The 14886-nt window shown below is 50.0% G+C and overlaps 1 protein-coding gene across 1 annotated transcript; it reads left to right on the forward strand.

Moving 5' to 3' along the window:
- The first annotated feature begins 4005 nt into the window (after positions 1-4005).
- Positions 4006-13716, forward strand: SNIP1 (Smad nuclear interacting protein 1). Its single transcript, XM_078878259.1, has 3 exons — positions 4006-4283; positions 6717-7627; positions 8749-13716. The coding sequence occupies exons 1-3, from the start codon at positions 4227-4229 to the stop codon at positions 9095-9097; spliced, it is 1317 nt and encodes a 438-aa protein (XP_078734385.1). The 5' UTR covers positions 4006-4226; the 3' UTR covers positions 9098-13716.
- The last annotated feature ends 1170 nt before the right edge of the window (positions 13717-14886 follow it).

The raw sequence follows: 14886 nt of genomic DNA on the forward strand, positions 1-14886 counted from the left end.
CATGGTGAACTGGATTTCCATGGTGAACTGGACTTCCATGGTGACCTGGACTTCCATGGTGACCTGGACTTCCAAGGTGAACTTGACTTCCATGGTGAACTGGACTTCCATGGTGAACTAGACTTCCATGGTAAACTGGACTTCCATGGTGACCTGGACTTCCAAGGTGAACTGGACTTCCATGGTGAACTTGACTTCCATGGTGAACTGGACTTCCACGGTGAACTGAACTTCCACGGTGAACTGGACTTCCATGGTGAACTGAACTTCCATGGTGAACTGGATTTCCATGGTGAACTGGACTTCCATGGTGACCTGGACTTCCATGGTGACCTGGACTTCCAAGGTGAACTTGACTTCCATGGTGAACTGGACTTCCATGGTGAACTAGACTTCCATGGTAAACTGGACTTCCATGGTGACGTGGACTTCCAAGGTGAACTGGACTTCCATGGTGAACTTGACTTCCATGGTGAACTGGACTTCCATGGTGAACTGGACTTCCATGGTGAACTGGACATCCATGGTGAACTGGACTTCCATGGTGACCTGGACTTCCATGGTGACCTGGACTTCCAAGGTGAACTTGACTTCCATGGTGAACTGGACTTCCATGGTGAACTAGACTTCCATGGTAAACTGGACTTCCATGGTGACCTGGACTTCCAAGGTGAACTGGACTTCCATGGTGAACTTGACTTCCATGGTGAACTGGACTTCCATGGTGAACTGGACTTCCATGGTGAACTGGACATCCATGGTGAACTGGTCTTCTTTGAACTTATCTAAGTGACTTTACCGAAAGACCCAAAGAATATGGTCTTCCATGGTGAACTGAACTTCCATGGTGAACTGAACTTCCATAGTGAACTGGACTTCCACGATCAGCAACCCAAATAAGAAGAATAGCCATTTTTTTCGAATTTGAAAGAGTCCCACTGCAGTCCTTAAAGAGCCGCAGGTTGCTGAACCCTGGCGCTAGACGGAGGCGGCAGGGAGAGAGGGGGCAGCATCTCACCCAGAGTGTGAGATCTCTGGGGTGAGATGCTGCCTGGCTCCAATGGGTTTTTCTGTGGGTGGGGCTTATGAATGAAATCACCACCACCATCATCATCTGTTTTGCCATTAAATAGAGGGCATGACGCACACGCCAGAGTAGCTTAGCGAATGGGGAGTGCGGGTGCTTATATAATTGCCACAAGGGATTTCAGTGTGAGGTGTGTGTGTGTGTGGTAATTAGAACGCTGGCGAACAGTGGAACAACACAGACGTTCATTATAAATGCCTCATTCGAGACCCAAACATCATGGCACCTCCTGGCTTTGACGTAAACAAAAAAGTGTTCTGTTTTGGCGATGAAAAATATTGTAATTTTACCAACAAGCACATCAAAACATCAACCGGCCGATGCGCACAATCTCCTTCATGAAGTGGAAAGTTCGCAGCAAGCCACAGTCCTGCGATTGTGGCCATGCTACCGAAACGTTGGACCGCTTTGTTCTAGAGCAGTGGTTCTTTTGAACCCGGCGGGTGCGAGACATGGACAGATTTATTTTTAAAGGGAAATCGAAACACAAAGTAAACACGGGCACGTAACTACTTTGTTTCGTCAAACCTATGTATTTATTAATAGTGTAAAACATTTCGTAACGAATGTGAACCAAAGGGGTACAATGCTGCAGTAAAGGTTAAAGAACCACTGGTATAGATTTATTACTGGTAGGAACCACCTGGTTCCACCAGCCCACAGGGGATTATTGTGTCCGTCCGTCGTGCATCCAAAAATGGGAGGGGTGGGGCTGGGTGGGGAGGGGAGGGTGGGGAGGGTGGGGCTGCGTGGGGCTGGGTGGGGAGGGTGGGGCTGGGTGGGGAGGGGCTGGGTGGGGAGGGTGGGGAGGGGCTGGGTGGGGAGGGGCTGGTCACCCCGTGGTGCCCTTATAAAACTCAACGTTTAACCTACTCACGCCGGCTTGTGCCCGCCCTCACAGTCGGCCATATTTGCGGAATACACCACGCCGCCGTTGACCCTGGCCATTGACCGAGCAACCCAACGTTCCTACCAGCTCCCTCCGCAGGAATGTGTTAAATGTGGTTTCATTCACACACAAACACAGACACTGCACACAGACTCGCCGCTAAATCCAGATAGATCTTATAAACATCGTAAGAGCCCGATGCGTATACGAAGCTATTTGCAAGTCAATCGCTTATATAATCTCGAAAAATTCCGTGCCTGTCACAGCAGATGGGTGGTTTATATATATTTATATTAATACTGGAATTTACGCATTCAGTTATAGCCTTGCGTGTTTGGCAAATGTGTTGAGGAGCTGTGTGCCAATGTCGAGGTTTCCTCGCCAGGAGAAGGCTTCAGGAGATTTCGTGTGGTTTTGATAATTTTGTTATTACACTATTGGAACCTCATTTGCCAGAAGAAAACATATGATAATTGGTTTTTTACCCTTTTATCTGGCAACAAAACTGACACTTTTTTTTGTTATTTGTTAAAAAAAGGTGTCAGTTTTGTTGCCAGATAAAAGGGTAAAAAAACCAATTATCACAATTTTGTTATTATATTACAGTACACGGTTTAATTTAACTCACTCTGTTATTGTTGTTGTGGTCGTTGTTGTATCGTCAAATCGTGTAACTCAATTTTAACCCACTTCCCAATGTGGTATCGACTGCAAACTCGCTATACTTATGTCATACTTGTGACAATACTATATTCTATCATAGAAAATGAATATTTTTAAACATTCTTTTTAATTTCGATTTAAAGCTTTCGTGACTGCAGGGATTCATCTTCTTGGTTCTTTCGGTAAAGTCACGTAAAAGGGAAATAAAATAATAAAAATTTAAAAAAAAAATGTTTTATTATTTTATTATTTCCCTTTTACGTGACTTCACCGAAAGAACCAAGAAGATTATTTTTTATAAGTTACGTTTCGGCTTGGGTCTAATTGTCCACGCTCAAACTGACGTTGGCTGTAATTGCCCACGGTCCCTTACGTTATGGCAAGCTTCGGGGCCACTTCCTGGAGTCGTGGAGTTATTTCCATTACTAGAACATTTGATAAAAGCGTGTTTTTAAAAAAGTTTAAAAAAAATATTACTTATTTAAATGGAGTTCAGACCATAGTGGTTTGCTCAATGTTCCAGAGTTTATGTTCCATGACCACAATCACGTCTGACTTGGACATCTGTGGGGAAAAAAGAGCTTTATAGCGCATCGGATTCCTCCAATATACAGTAAATACAGATTTTGAATTCTTAATTGCATCATGCGCTAGATTTGAAGCTTTCGTGACTGCAAGGATTCATATTCTTAGGTTTTTTTCGGTAAAGTCACGTAGGTAAAACATTGAAATTAATAAAAGTAAAATAAAATAAAAATCACGACGTTTCGGAACGTCGTGATTTTAAAAGTAAAATAAAAATCACGACGTTCCGAAACGTCGTGATTTTTATTTTATTTTACTTTTATAAATCACGACGTTCCGAAACGTCGTGATTTTTATTTTATTTTACTTTTATTAATTTGAATGTTTTACCTACGTGACTTCACCGAAATAAACCTAAGAATATGCATCATGCGCGTTAATTAAACAGCTCACGGAGTGCGACCAGGGGCTTCACCTTTCGAAAACAGCAACGGGCGGCTTGAGCGGCGTCTCGCGTCGCAACTTCGGCCGCGGTGATCAATTGGCGATCAGCTCGCAAATGATTCGCGTTGTTTAATCGCGAAAGTTTTCGACAACAAGATCGATCGAGGCCATCGATATAAGCCAAAGCACAGCGGTCACCATGGTAACCGCATTGTAAACACGTGTGAAATCCTTGTGGTGGGCATTGCTGCCTCCGGGGCAACTTCACGCTGGGGCGTTTCCTAGTCGCGCCGGCAAAAATCCGCCCTCGGGGCAGAAGCGCAATTCCATCTCTAAACGCCTCAGTTAGACGCGCTCTCATTGGTGCGTTTCGCGAACGTCGGCAACATCGCGCGCTCTGATTGGTCTGCAGTGCGCCTCCCTCACCCCTCCACATCGTGCGCGTCAAGGCCTAAGTCGCGGCCTTGTTGGCGGAGGAGGTTTCGCGGCTTCGCTCACGGCTCCGCCGCGATTAACCACCGCCGCTAGACCTCCCCTCCCCTACCCCCAAGCCGGCGTTCGTCACCAGCGGTCACCAGTGGCGTGTTAAGGATTTACAAAGTTTCGTAGGGGAGCAAAATGCCGCACCGGGATGGGACGAGGAAACGCCGCTCAGCCTCCCCTCGCCTAAGCCAGGTCAGAGCCGCTTTGCGTTGGGGTTGTCTTTAAGTTGTGATCGAACTTCGCGTTGTTATACGATCGTTTGTTGTTGTACAGGTAGGCGGTGTTATGGTGTTTGGTCGTGGTCTCTTTTTTCTTTTTAATCTTCGAGAAAGTGTGAGGAAGGGAGGTGATGTCGTGGAGTTCGTTGTGTGCTCTGGTGGAAATTCGCCTTTGCTATGGCGGGACGAGGCAGATCTGTGATGGCGGCGACTTGAGTTGTTAATAAGTGGTACTCGATTTTATCGGCCGTGAATGGATGGATGGATGATGATGTGTGTGTGTGTGGTCAGATCGCTCCACTCGACGTGAAGGTTACGAAGTGTAATTCAATTTCGGTTCAGGTGCACACATTGTTACAGTCAAAGTTGTCGCATTTTAATTAATCATCATTCATCATCGACGATCGTCAAGCTCATAATGTATCGCCATCTTCACCGTCGTAAACTTCAACCTCGACATCATTGCCACTGTTATTTATCCCCACCGTTATCGCCATCGTCGTTAACGTCACCAGCAATTGGTTACCCGTGTCTCCAGCGGGTGTAGAGTCAAGGGTGTTAACGCACGAGACAGGAACGGGAGAGAGGGACGTGAAAGGAGGAGAGAGAATGTGAGATGATAGGATAAGAGACGGAGAAACGGGGGAGCACAGGACAGGAGGGATGACGGAGAGGGAAGACAGATGCTAACATCAGGGCCTCCGACGACCTCATGTGCAAAACGAGCTGTGGAGCTCATGGGATTCCTCCAGCATGAATAAATGCTGGGTGCTTCAACAAAATGTTAATACGCCTGAGAATTTGCAACAGTGCCACGATAAATGTGCCTTCGGGCTCTGGAGACCACCTGGAGAAGATTCCAGGCACGTGTTGACAATGATGGCGAATAAGTGGAGACTATTATGGAAGTGGAGACTATTCTCAGGTTTTTTCGGTAAAGTCACGTAGGTAAAAACATTAAAATTAATGAAAGTAAAATAAAACAAAACAAAATAAAATTCACGACGTTTCGGAGGCAACACAAGTCTCCGTCATCAGGTGGGACCGTCACAGCCGAATTAGCTGCATCACTTGATGCATCACTTGATGCAGCTAATTCGGCTGTGACGGTCCCACCTGATGACGGAGACTTGTGTTGCCTCCGAAACGTCGTGAATTTTATTTTGTTTTGTTTTATTTTACTTTCATTAATTTTAATGTTTTTACCTACGTGACTTTACCGAAAAAACCTGAGAATATGAATCATTGCAGTCACGAAAGCTTCAAATCTAGAAGAAGTGGAGACTCTTTGACCTTCTGAAGCTATTAACATACATTTGTTATCATGTAACAGTGTATTATTGTCCGTTATATTTCCATTAAAACCGATAGGCCCATATAAAGTCACGTAGGTATAAAATAAAATAAATCACGACGTTTCGGGCGCAACACAAGCGTCCGTCATCCGTTGACGTCGTGATTTCTTTTCTTTTCTACCTACGTGACTTTACCGAAAGAACCAAAGAGTATGGATTTCTGCAGTTACGAAAGCTTCAAATCAAGATTAGTCCCATATAAGTGTTTACATTTTTTAGAAGCAACCCTGTATTCTGACCGCAGCTGCATGGAGGTGTAGCGGCTGTATGTTCACAGTGGGCGGCGGGGAGAGGGGCAGGGTGCAGTGTGGGAGGCTTTGAGCGAACTTAGATATGTAGATGAACAGTTATCGACAATATAATCGTCCCGCATGGTCAATAAAACGATTACTGGTTTGTGGTAGTCAAGGGCGATTGTCTTGTGGATCAGCTGGTCCTTGCAAGAGGAACGTGAAATTCCCACCACACTCGAATGGGCAGGAAGACCCGAAACTTTCTGACAGTGTAATTCTCGACTAATTCTGCCCTTTGCGGATCCGCTCCCAGCTATGTGGGCCGTGGTGGTCAGTTGACCATACTTCTCTATCTATGCTGGTGAGTGCTGGCTGACCAGCACACACTTGAGCACCATTCACAGATGGACACAAGTATCAATGATAGATTATTATAACAGTCTCTAGTGATTATATTGCTTACAATGTTTAGTTTTATATCGCGCTACGGAACCGCAGACCAGCTGTGGTCCTCTATAAAGATGTTTTCAGCCTATAAGCGAGTGCTTATTTATGTGGGAGGAAATAAACACCCAGAGGCAACCCACACGTGTGAGGGGGTTACACGCTTATCCCATACAGAAGGAACACATTTTGCCGTGCTGGCTTCTTCTGGATAGTCAGAGTATGGCTCCCACGGGAAGGGAGTTTCTCAACGTTTGACCGACCCATCAATCCTCACCTCCACAGTGCTGGATTATATGCAGGCGTCACCACCGCCCGGCTAACCAGTACACATGTGTGCGTGTTTCTTTGTGTCTGTCGACGCTTGGCATAAAGCGCGTGAAAGTGGAAGGTGTTCCGGACGATCGGCACAGGCGGAGGGAACACAAGAATTCCAGTGGACGCGACGATCTTAGAGAACGAGAGAGGGTACACGAGGCGGCGCCGGCACTGGCAGATGCGAGCTTGCGCAAGAAAATCAAGCAGGAGCCGCGCGACAGGAGCGAACATGACGACAGTGCCAGCGATCGCAAGAGGGAGCTGGGCCGGAACGGCCGAGAACGCGTTCACGACAGGGATGATCAGCGGAGAGACGATCAGCGGAGAGATGATCCGAGAAGGGATGATCAGAGAAGGGACGATCAGAGAAGGGACGATCAGAGAAAGGACGATCATCGGAGAGACGAGCAGAGAAGACAACGGAGCGATGAGCAGAGAGTTGATCGTGCCGGCGCCTCGCACAGGCACGACAGGGAGCGCCAGCGGGTGCAGGATTCTAGCGGGGGCGATGCTGCCACCGACACGCAGCGCGAGCGAGAGATGAACGACCGGCGCCGTCTAGCGGCTCGCCAGCAGCGCCAGCAGCAGTCGCCGGTGGGCAACCCTTTCGAAACACAGTCGCCCACTGAGAGCCAGCGCTTCGGGCAGCCGGCCGACGCGAACGAAGAGGAGGAGCCGGGCGACGGCGGCGGTGGGGTCGAGAAGGAGCAGCCGAACTTCGCGCTGTCGGGGGCGCTAACGGAGGACACCAACACTTTCCGCGGCGTCGTCATCAAGTACAACGAGCCGCCCGAGTCGCGCATGCCGCGCAAGCGGTGGCGGCTGTACCCGTTTAAGAATGACGAGCCGCTGCCCATCATGCACGTGCACCGGCAGAGCGCGTATCTGCTGGGGCGCCAGCGCCGCATCGCCGACATCCCCATCGATCACCCGAGCTGCTCGAAGCAGCACGCTGTGCTGCAGTACAGGTGGGGTCAGGGTCGGGGGGAGGGGGACACTTTGGGGCCGCTTTATCACATTTGAGTAACTTGTGTGTAATTTTTCCAATTTGTTGAACTCTTTGGCTCTTTCGGTAAAGTCACGTAGGTGAAAAATTAAATAAAAAGAAATAAAAGTAAATTAAATCACAATTTATTTTTATTTATTTTATTTTTGACCGACGTGACTTTAATGAAAGAACCAAAGAGTATGGATCCTTGCAGTCACGAAAACTTCAAATCTAGAACGAATTTGTGAACTGTGTATGTTAATGCCAGCACACGATGGCCGACTCTTTTCGAATTACATCACAGGGTCTTTTAACCCCATACATCGCTGAGTTGTGTCCATTGACTCGCCAACGATTACTGTGTTCTGCATATCGCAGAAACGATTCCGATTGTCGGCATCTGTAGCATTTTACACAGCAGCGGTGTTTACCTGAACGACGCATGCCTGTGCTTGCCTGGGAACACTGTGGGAATAAACTGTGTGTTGGTGTGCACGTGTGTGTCTGTGTGTGCGTTCGTGTGTGTGTGCGTTCATTGGGAGTGGTGGCACAGTAATGAGTTGCGCTACGGACCCAGTGACCTCAATTATATTCCCCGCCACGGCTAATAACTTTAGGCGAGTGATATCTAAACCAATCCTAGGCCCTCAGTAGGCTCATTCGGCTTTAAATTAGTACCTGGTGTGGTGTGTAAAGATCGCCACTAGGGACACAAAGGCGGCCGGGCATGGTGCTCATCACATTACCTCCTCGTGTGCTGTTCTGGTCTTCATAGGTTCTCAGTAACAGCACTTGCCCCAATAGTCTGTAAAGCTATTAGCGGATGGGGGGGGGGAGGTCTTTGTAGCGATTAGTCCACTGCGCTACGAACCCCAGTAACCCAAGTTCAGTTGACTTCACTTCGCCATCGATGCTCGCTTAGCACTTACCCCAATGTGTAAAAACATTGCCACTTGGGAGACACAGGCGTCTAGGTGTGGTGCTGGCCACCTACCCCCTCGTGTGCTGTTCACCCCCTACATAGGTGATCGCTAAAAGGACTTACCCCAAAGTCTGTTAAGGCTATACTGGGGAATCTTTGTCTTTGTGTGTGCGGCGCAGGCTGGTGGAGTTTGAGCGTCAGGACGGTACGACGGGCCGGCGCGTGAAGCCGTACATCATCGACCTGGGCTCTGCCAACGGCACGTACCTCAACAACCAGCGCATGGACGCGCAGCGCTACTACGAACTGCGCGAGCGCGACGTGCTCCGGTTCGGCTTCAGCTCGCGGGAGTACGTGCTCCTCCACGAGGGCAGCGACACCACGGTCGTGGGGGCAGCCGGTGAGGAAGAGGACGAAGAGGAGGAGGAGGAGCCGGAGGCGTCTGCCGAGGAGATGGTTGGGGAGGCGGCGAAGGCCAAGGAAGACGACTTGAAGACGAAACGGTCCGTGATGAGCAAGAAAAAGTGAATGGCGCAGAACGGATCGCCCGCCAGGAGAAAAATGTTCTCGCCCCGGCACGCCACATCCAGTTTTACCTCTCACTACGAGCCGTGGCTACTAGGACTGGTCACGCGTAGCCTACTCCCAAGCCTTGCACAGCAACCCGAAAAAAATATTCAGGAGCTGAATGAAGAAATCGAGGGACCCCCCCCCCCCCCCACTTTGGTCGTCATCATCGCTGTCATCGCGAAGTGGAGAAACGATGATGAACGCAGCCTCGGAATAAACGATGTGGGCCGCCGTTGTTGAGACGAGGACCTCCTGGAGAACGTGGAAAGGGGGTCGGGCCGTGGGTTGTAGGGCGGTCTGGTCGAACGGAGCTGTTCACAACGATGCGGCCGTTGTATATTTCTGTTATTTTGGAGGCGGGGGGGGGAGGCGGTGTTTGCACGCCAGTGACCATAACCTGCCGGGCATTGAACGACGCGCTAATTTTTCGGTTGAGATGGATTCTCGCGAACGCTTGCGGTGTGCGCTCGAGAGAGAGTCTCCGTACGATCGTCGGTAGTTTTCTGCCGTGGACAAGGTGCCATTGTCGCGGAGTTGATTGTCTCTCCGTCGGTCGTTTAATTTTGCAAATGATGAGAAAGCTCATCGCAACAGAAACATTAAAGCAAGACTGGAAATACAAACAGATTTAACAACTTGCAGAGACGCGTGCATTGCAAGTGCTCATGTGTCGTCGGTCTACGTTGTGTCGATGTAAGAGCCCTCTCCACATATGGGGGCTCCCAGAGGCCCATGCAGCGGCGAACATTGACGGCTGTGCTGTGCTGTGCTGATGAGTTCTGAGGTCGAAACATATCTGGAGTTGTGCGCTTGTTTCACCGATGCCTGTTGGTATGGCCACAAGTTTCTCAACTCTTTGAGTTGGTGACCCTAAACAGAATCATCACAAATTCAGTTATTTTGGGCTGATGGTCTGGACAAGGCTGAGAGCATTTGTACATGCGATGCTGCACGCTCGTGTGTGTTGTTGAATCTTTTATTTGCCAGTCCACTGCTGGATCAAGGTCTCCCCCATGCCGTGTTTGTCATGGTGGTTGTTTGAACATATTTCACCACACTTAGAGCAAGTTTTGTATGACAACCTGGGACACACAGCCTATGTGTATAGCCACAAGAGCAAGAGGTGCTTTTGAGTTTCTTGTTTAAGTTTAAAGGAGATGCTGCCCCAGCAGTGTAAAGATCAGCACACTGGATTTGCAGTCCAGAGGCTGCCAGTTCGATTCAATCTCCCTTGCTCTGTCCGCTTGAATAGACCCGATTTGAAATTAACCCCTTTGCATAGGGACTCGTAGACTTGCAGACCACCCATATATTTGGGACTCGCAAACTAATATAGGACTTATTGACTCGCATATAATTCATAGGATTGCAGGAGTTTAACAATCCGTACTAATCGGTGTGCGTCATTACACCCAACCACACACGGAGTGTCCTTGTGTTTTGTAAAGACGTGTTGCCTTCTGCGTCTGCCGCACGGAGACACAGGTCAGGGCTCAGGGTTTAGATGTGGTTTCTCTGTGACTCCGTGTGTCTCTGCGTCTCTCTTTTCTGCGTCTGTCGCTGTGTCTGTCTGTGTCTGTCTGTGTCTGTCTGTGTCTTGTCTCAGTTGATTATCATAAATTAGAACCTCCCCAAACCAACTGGCAAACCAACCCCAATCTTGAAATAAAAACAGACTTCCTGCTTCGATGAGCATTTCGGCAATGGTGTTCTTCCATTTACAGCCACGATCCAGTGGTGGAAATTCAACATTTCTGTAACAGGGGCGAATCGATACACACGACGACCACTGTTAACTTCCCCACAACGTGGCCCTCGTTTTATCGACCCCGAAATAATGATGGGCCCGAGTCAATCCCCAGTCTGGATCTTTGAGCCACCAGATTGCAGTTTAAAAGGCAAAGGCACATCCCCGAAATTCCTTGCGCACACCAATGCCAACAGGATGGTGCCAGAGGGGGCCCACCATTGCCACAGCCTCCATTCATCGCCACCGGCAACCTTGCAGTGCCAACGAGAAATTAAATACGGAACTGTGACGCAAAGGTTCAAGGTTGACCGTTCTTGGATCTGCGTCACGGAGTGAAAGGTGGTGCAGCGGCTTTCATGCGTCACTGTCGGCCGAAGGGGCCTCCACCAAGTGGTTGATCGGTTTGAGTTTCGAGTTTGCGTTTAACGAGGGGTGAGAACTCAAAAGAGACCAGGATAGAGGAGTCTCAGCTGCAAAAGAGTGACCTGTGTCACCTAAATGACAAAAAACAAAATCAAGTACTTTACAGAAAATCGATCCTCTAGAGGGTATTTTGGCCTACTCTTTCACCGTAACCGGACGTCTTGGAAGAGGTGGGAGTCTCTCGAGACCGTCACGCCCCCGGCGTATCGCCCTGCTCCACGGGGAGCGGGAGTTTGCGCGACCGTCCATAATAATGCTCGAAATGGGTCTCCCCAACGCCAGTTCTTGTTGTGTGGCGCTGCGCTCCGTCCGTCCGTGGGTCCGTCTTTTGCACATCTCGCCGGTACTCCTCCGGTCGGAGTGAAGTGTTTAGTTGAACGCCGCGTGCGCCCGATGTTTGGTAAAGCGTATCCCACGTCAACCGTAGGTGTGCGCACGTGTGCGCAACGTTTTGTTATTTTGCGTAAATCGGTGCCGTCTGCATCACGTCGCGGGGGGGGGGGGGGCAGAATTTCGGGCAAGCTTCAAGTTTTGTTTGGTTGAACTGGCGTGAGCACTAAAGTGGGGGGTGGAGGGGGGTGGGCCAGGATAGAGGAGTCGCATTTGGAAGGGTGACCTCGGTCACCAACAACGACGAAAGCAAAAGAGAAACGAAACGTGGGTACGGCAATGAAGCAAATATCAATCGGGACAAGAAACACAAGCGTCGCTGAAATTATTGCATGCACAAAATGTTAAATGAAAAGTGAAATGTTAACTTGCCTGCGGCGCAGATCTGCCTCCAGATCAATCGCAGCACAGACGACAGGAGACAAAGTTCCTCCGTATAGCCTTAACAGACTGTTGGGGCAAGTGCTGTTAGCGAACAGCTCTGAAGGCCGGAACGCCACACGAGGGGGTGGGTGGCCAGCACCACGCCTGACCGCCTTTGTCTCCTTAGTGGCGATGTGTACACACTGCACCTGGTACTCATTTGAGTGGATCTAGGGGAAGCCCAGATAATCGTCATTGGTGTTGGACGTGAGCGGGGATCGAACTCGTCACCACGTGAGACTTGTTTACCAAACATCTGGAGCATACAGCGTGGAAACGACTCTAGGTAAAAGGCGGGCCGTGGTTTTGTTCACGGGGACTGGAGTTTCAGAGACGAAACGGTGACGACGCGTATCCCAGGTTTTTCCGCGGCCAGTACTATTGTGACAGGGAGGTAGCTTGAACCGATTACATTTTTCTAACTAATAGTATTTTTGTATGGTTATGATGCGTCGGCGTAATATAAAATGGCCGCGTTTTCGTCTTCGCGGTTTAGATTGATCAATTGTACAATGCGCTCTGTATGTTTTGGGGTTCGCAGTGTCGAGGTGTAACGCGTAACACTTCTAGCGCTTCCCCCCCCCCCAGCACGGCCGAGCAGAGGCCGTGCCCTGCACACGTTTAAGTACCTGATCGTTGTTTTTCCACTGCGCCGTTAGAGCCGATGCCACCGACATCGTACACGGCGAACAAGTCGGTGCCGTGCAGGTGACGCCATGCCTTCGAAGCGTATCGACTGACGTCACACCATTCCCCCCCTGGCCCTGCTTGGCCCCGAGCCAGACTCGGACGTCTTGTGAGGGCGGCGTATCACGGTTTGGTTCTGGCTCGGCACGGCAGATAGCCAATGGAAAAACACCACCTGTACCGCGCTGCCTTGGCTCGGATGTACGAGTGGATACAAATTACGTTTGGATCTGGTTATAGGTGTGCCCTTAAGTCGATGTGTTGCTTTATAAAATAAATGTATTTACGTACGACCCCTGAACAGCTTCTGCGTATTGCTATGAGCAAAGTAATCACCCCCACCGTGTCTAATTCTGCTGTTTTCCAGTTGAAAAATAAAATGGACAAGCCGAAAAAGTGCCTAAGGAAGTGTGACGGAGATGGCGCACGCTTCGAATTGCATCGAGAGGCAGAAAGAGGAGCCATGTGGATTGCAGAGCGCGCGCAAGTTAGGGAAACGACATCGGTTTTTACGAAGAAAAGCCATTGGGAGTCTGGACTGGACGCGTCGCTAGAAGGGGATAGTGACTGACGGTCGAGAATAATGACGGAGTGGCAGCCCCCTGGAGATGGAACATTGAAATTGGTGTGTATGAAGGTGCTAGGTGGGTTTTTGGTGGTGATGAGCAGTGTTGGTGTGTGTCCAGGTGTGTGGGGAGTGGTAGTGTAGCGATTAGCGCGCTGCGCTACCAATCTTGTTCGCAGCCAACACGAGTGACGATTATCTGAACCGGTCCTGGGACTCCCCTAGGTCGATTCAGCTTTAAATGAGTAAACATCGCCACTCGAGAGACAGGCGACCGGGCGTGGTGTTGGACACTCACCCCCTCGTGTGCCGTGCCGGCCTTCAGAGGCGCTCGCTAACAGCACTTGCCCCAGCAATCTGTTTGAGGCTATAGAGGTTGGTGTGGGGGTGGGGGGAGATATTTGCCAAGTGTGTGTGTCTATTCATGCAGTCGTCACAAGCTGTACCATGCCGCCTGTAACTGGATCTGTACTCAGGTGTTCGCCGCCTCCTCTTGCAGCAGCAGCAGTGGGGATTATTACGCTCGCGCGAGCGGTAATTCCATACGGCTCTGTCGGCTAAACCCCGCACGGCTCACGACACCCCCAGGGGACAAGGTGAAAGGGGGGGGGGGGCAAGTTGATTTACGGCAACAGCAACCCGCGCAGGTCACTGCCTCGACTCATTAGCATACAGGGGGAGGTGTGGGGGGCGATGGGGAAATCGCCCCCCCTCTAAACACGAGCGGCGAATATCCAAAACGAAAAGACATCGGAGCCCCTGGGGCTTTATGATTGAGTGCTTTATTTAATCCCGTGTGTGTGCGCGCGCGCGAGATATCCCACGAGCTCTTCGCTGGCGCTGTGTGTGGGTTAATTAGCCGTGAGGGGCGGGGGGGGGTGCAAGGTGCACGACAACACACCAGAGGTGTGGACTCGAGTCATGTGACTTGGACTCGAGTCAGACTCGAGTCATGAATTTGATGACTTGCGACTCGACTTGGACTTGCATAACAATGACTTTGTCCCACCTATGAGATGTGGACTCGAGTCATGTGACTTGGACTCGAGTCAGACTCGAGTCATGAATTTGATGACTTGCGACTCGACTTGGACTTGCATAACAATGACTTTGTCCCACCTCTGCAACACACACCCCTGGCGGACTTTGGCAAAACCCCACAAAACATCCCCGCGGGGTCCAAACAGTAAAGGAGAAAAAAAAGCCATCGCGACCATCACCGCCGCCACCGCTTCCTCACTCCTGCCAAGATGTCATCGTCGTTTGTGCAGTTGAGAACGTGGCGGTTTCAGGTCACTCCCGTTGCTCGCGCCGTCGATGCGTCTTCCGACGACGAGCGCTCTTGAGAGTATCGTCGCAACCGTCATCTACATCGTCCAGTCTTTGGTCTTCTTTTCCCACTTCGTTTTTGACCTCCGGGTGCAATTCCAATGTCCGTCTCGGTGACCTGCCCTCCTGCATCCTCACCGAGATCGATTCCCAACTTCCCAGTTGCTTACCCTATACCGC

Source organism: Lampetra fluviatilis, chromosome 50, assembly GCF_964198595.1.
Source record: "Lampetra fluviatilis chromosome 50, kcLamFluv1.1, whole genome shotgun sequence".
Taxonomy (NCBI): domain Eukaryota; kingdom Metazoa; phylum Chordata; class Hyperoartia; order Petromyzontiformes; family Petromyzontidae; genus Lampetra; species Lampetra fluviatilis.

Coding starts and splice junctions, on each gene's coding strand:
- SNIP1 (XM_078878259.1), top strand. CDS start 4,227: ATGCCGCACCGGGATGGGACGAGGAAACGCCGCTCAGCCTCCCCTCGC. Junction 4,284..6,716: donor CCTCCCCTCGCCTAAGCCAG/GTCAGAGCCGCT, acceptor CTTGGCATAAAG/CGCGTGAAAGTGGAAGGTGT. Junction 7,628..8,748: donor CACGCTGTGCTGCAGTACAG/GTGGGGTCAGGG, acceptor TGTGCGGCGCAG/GCTGGTGGAGTTTGAGCGTC.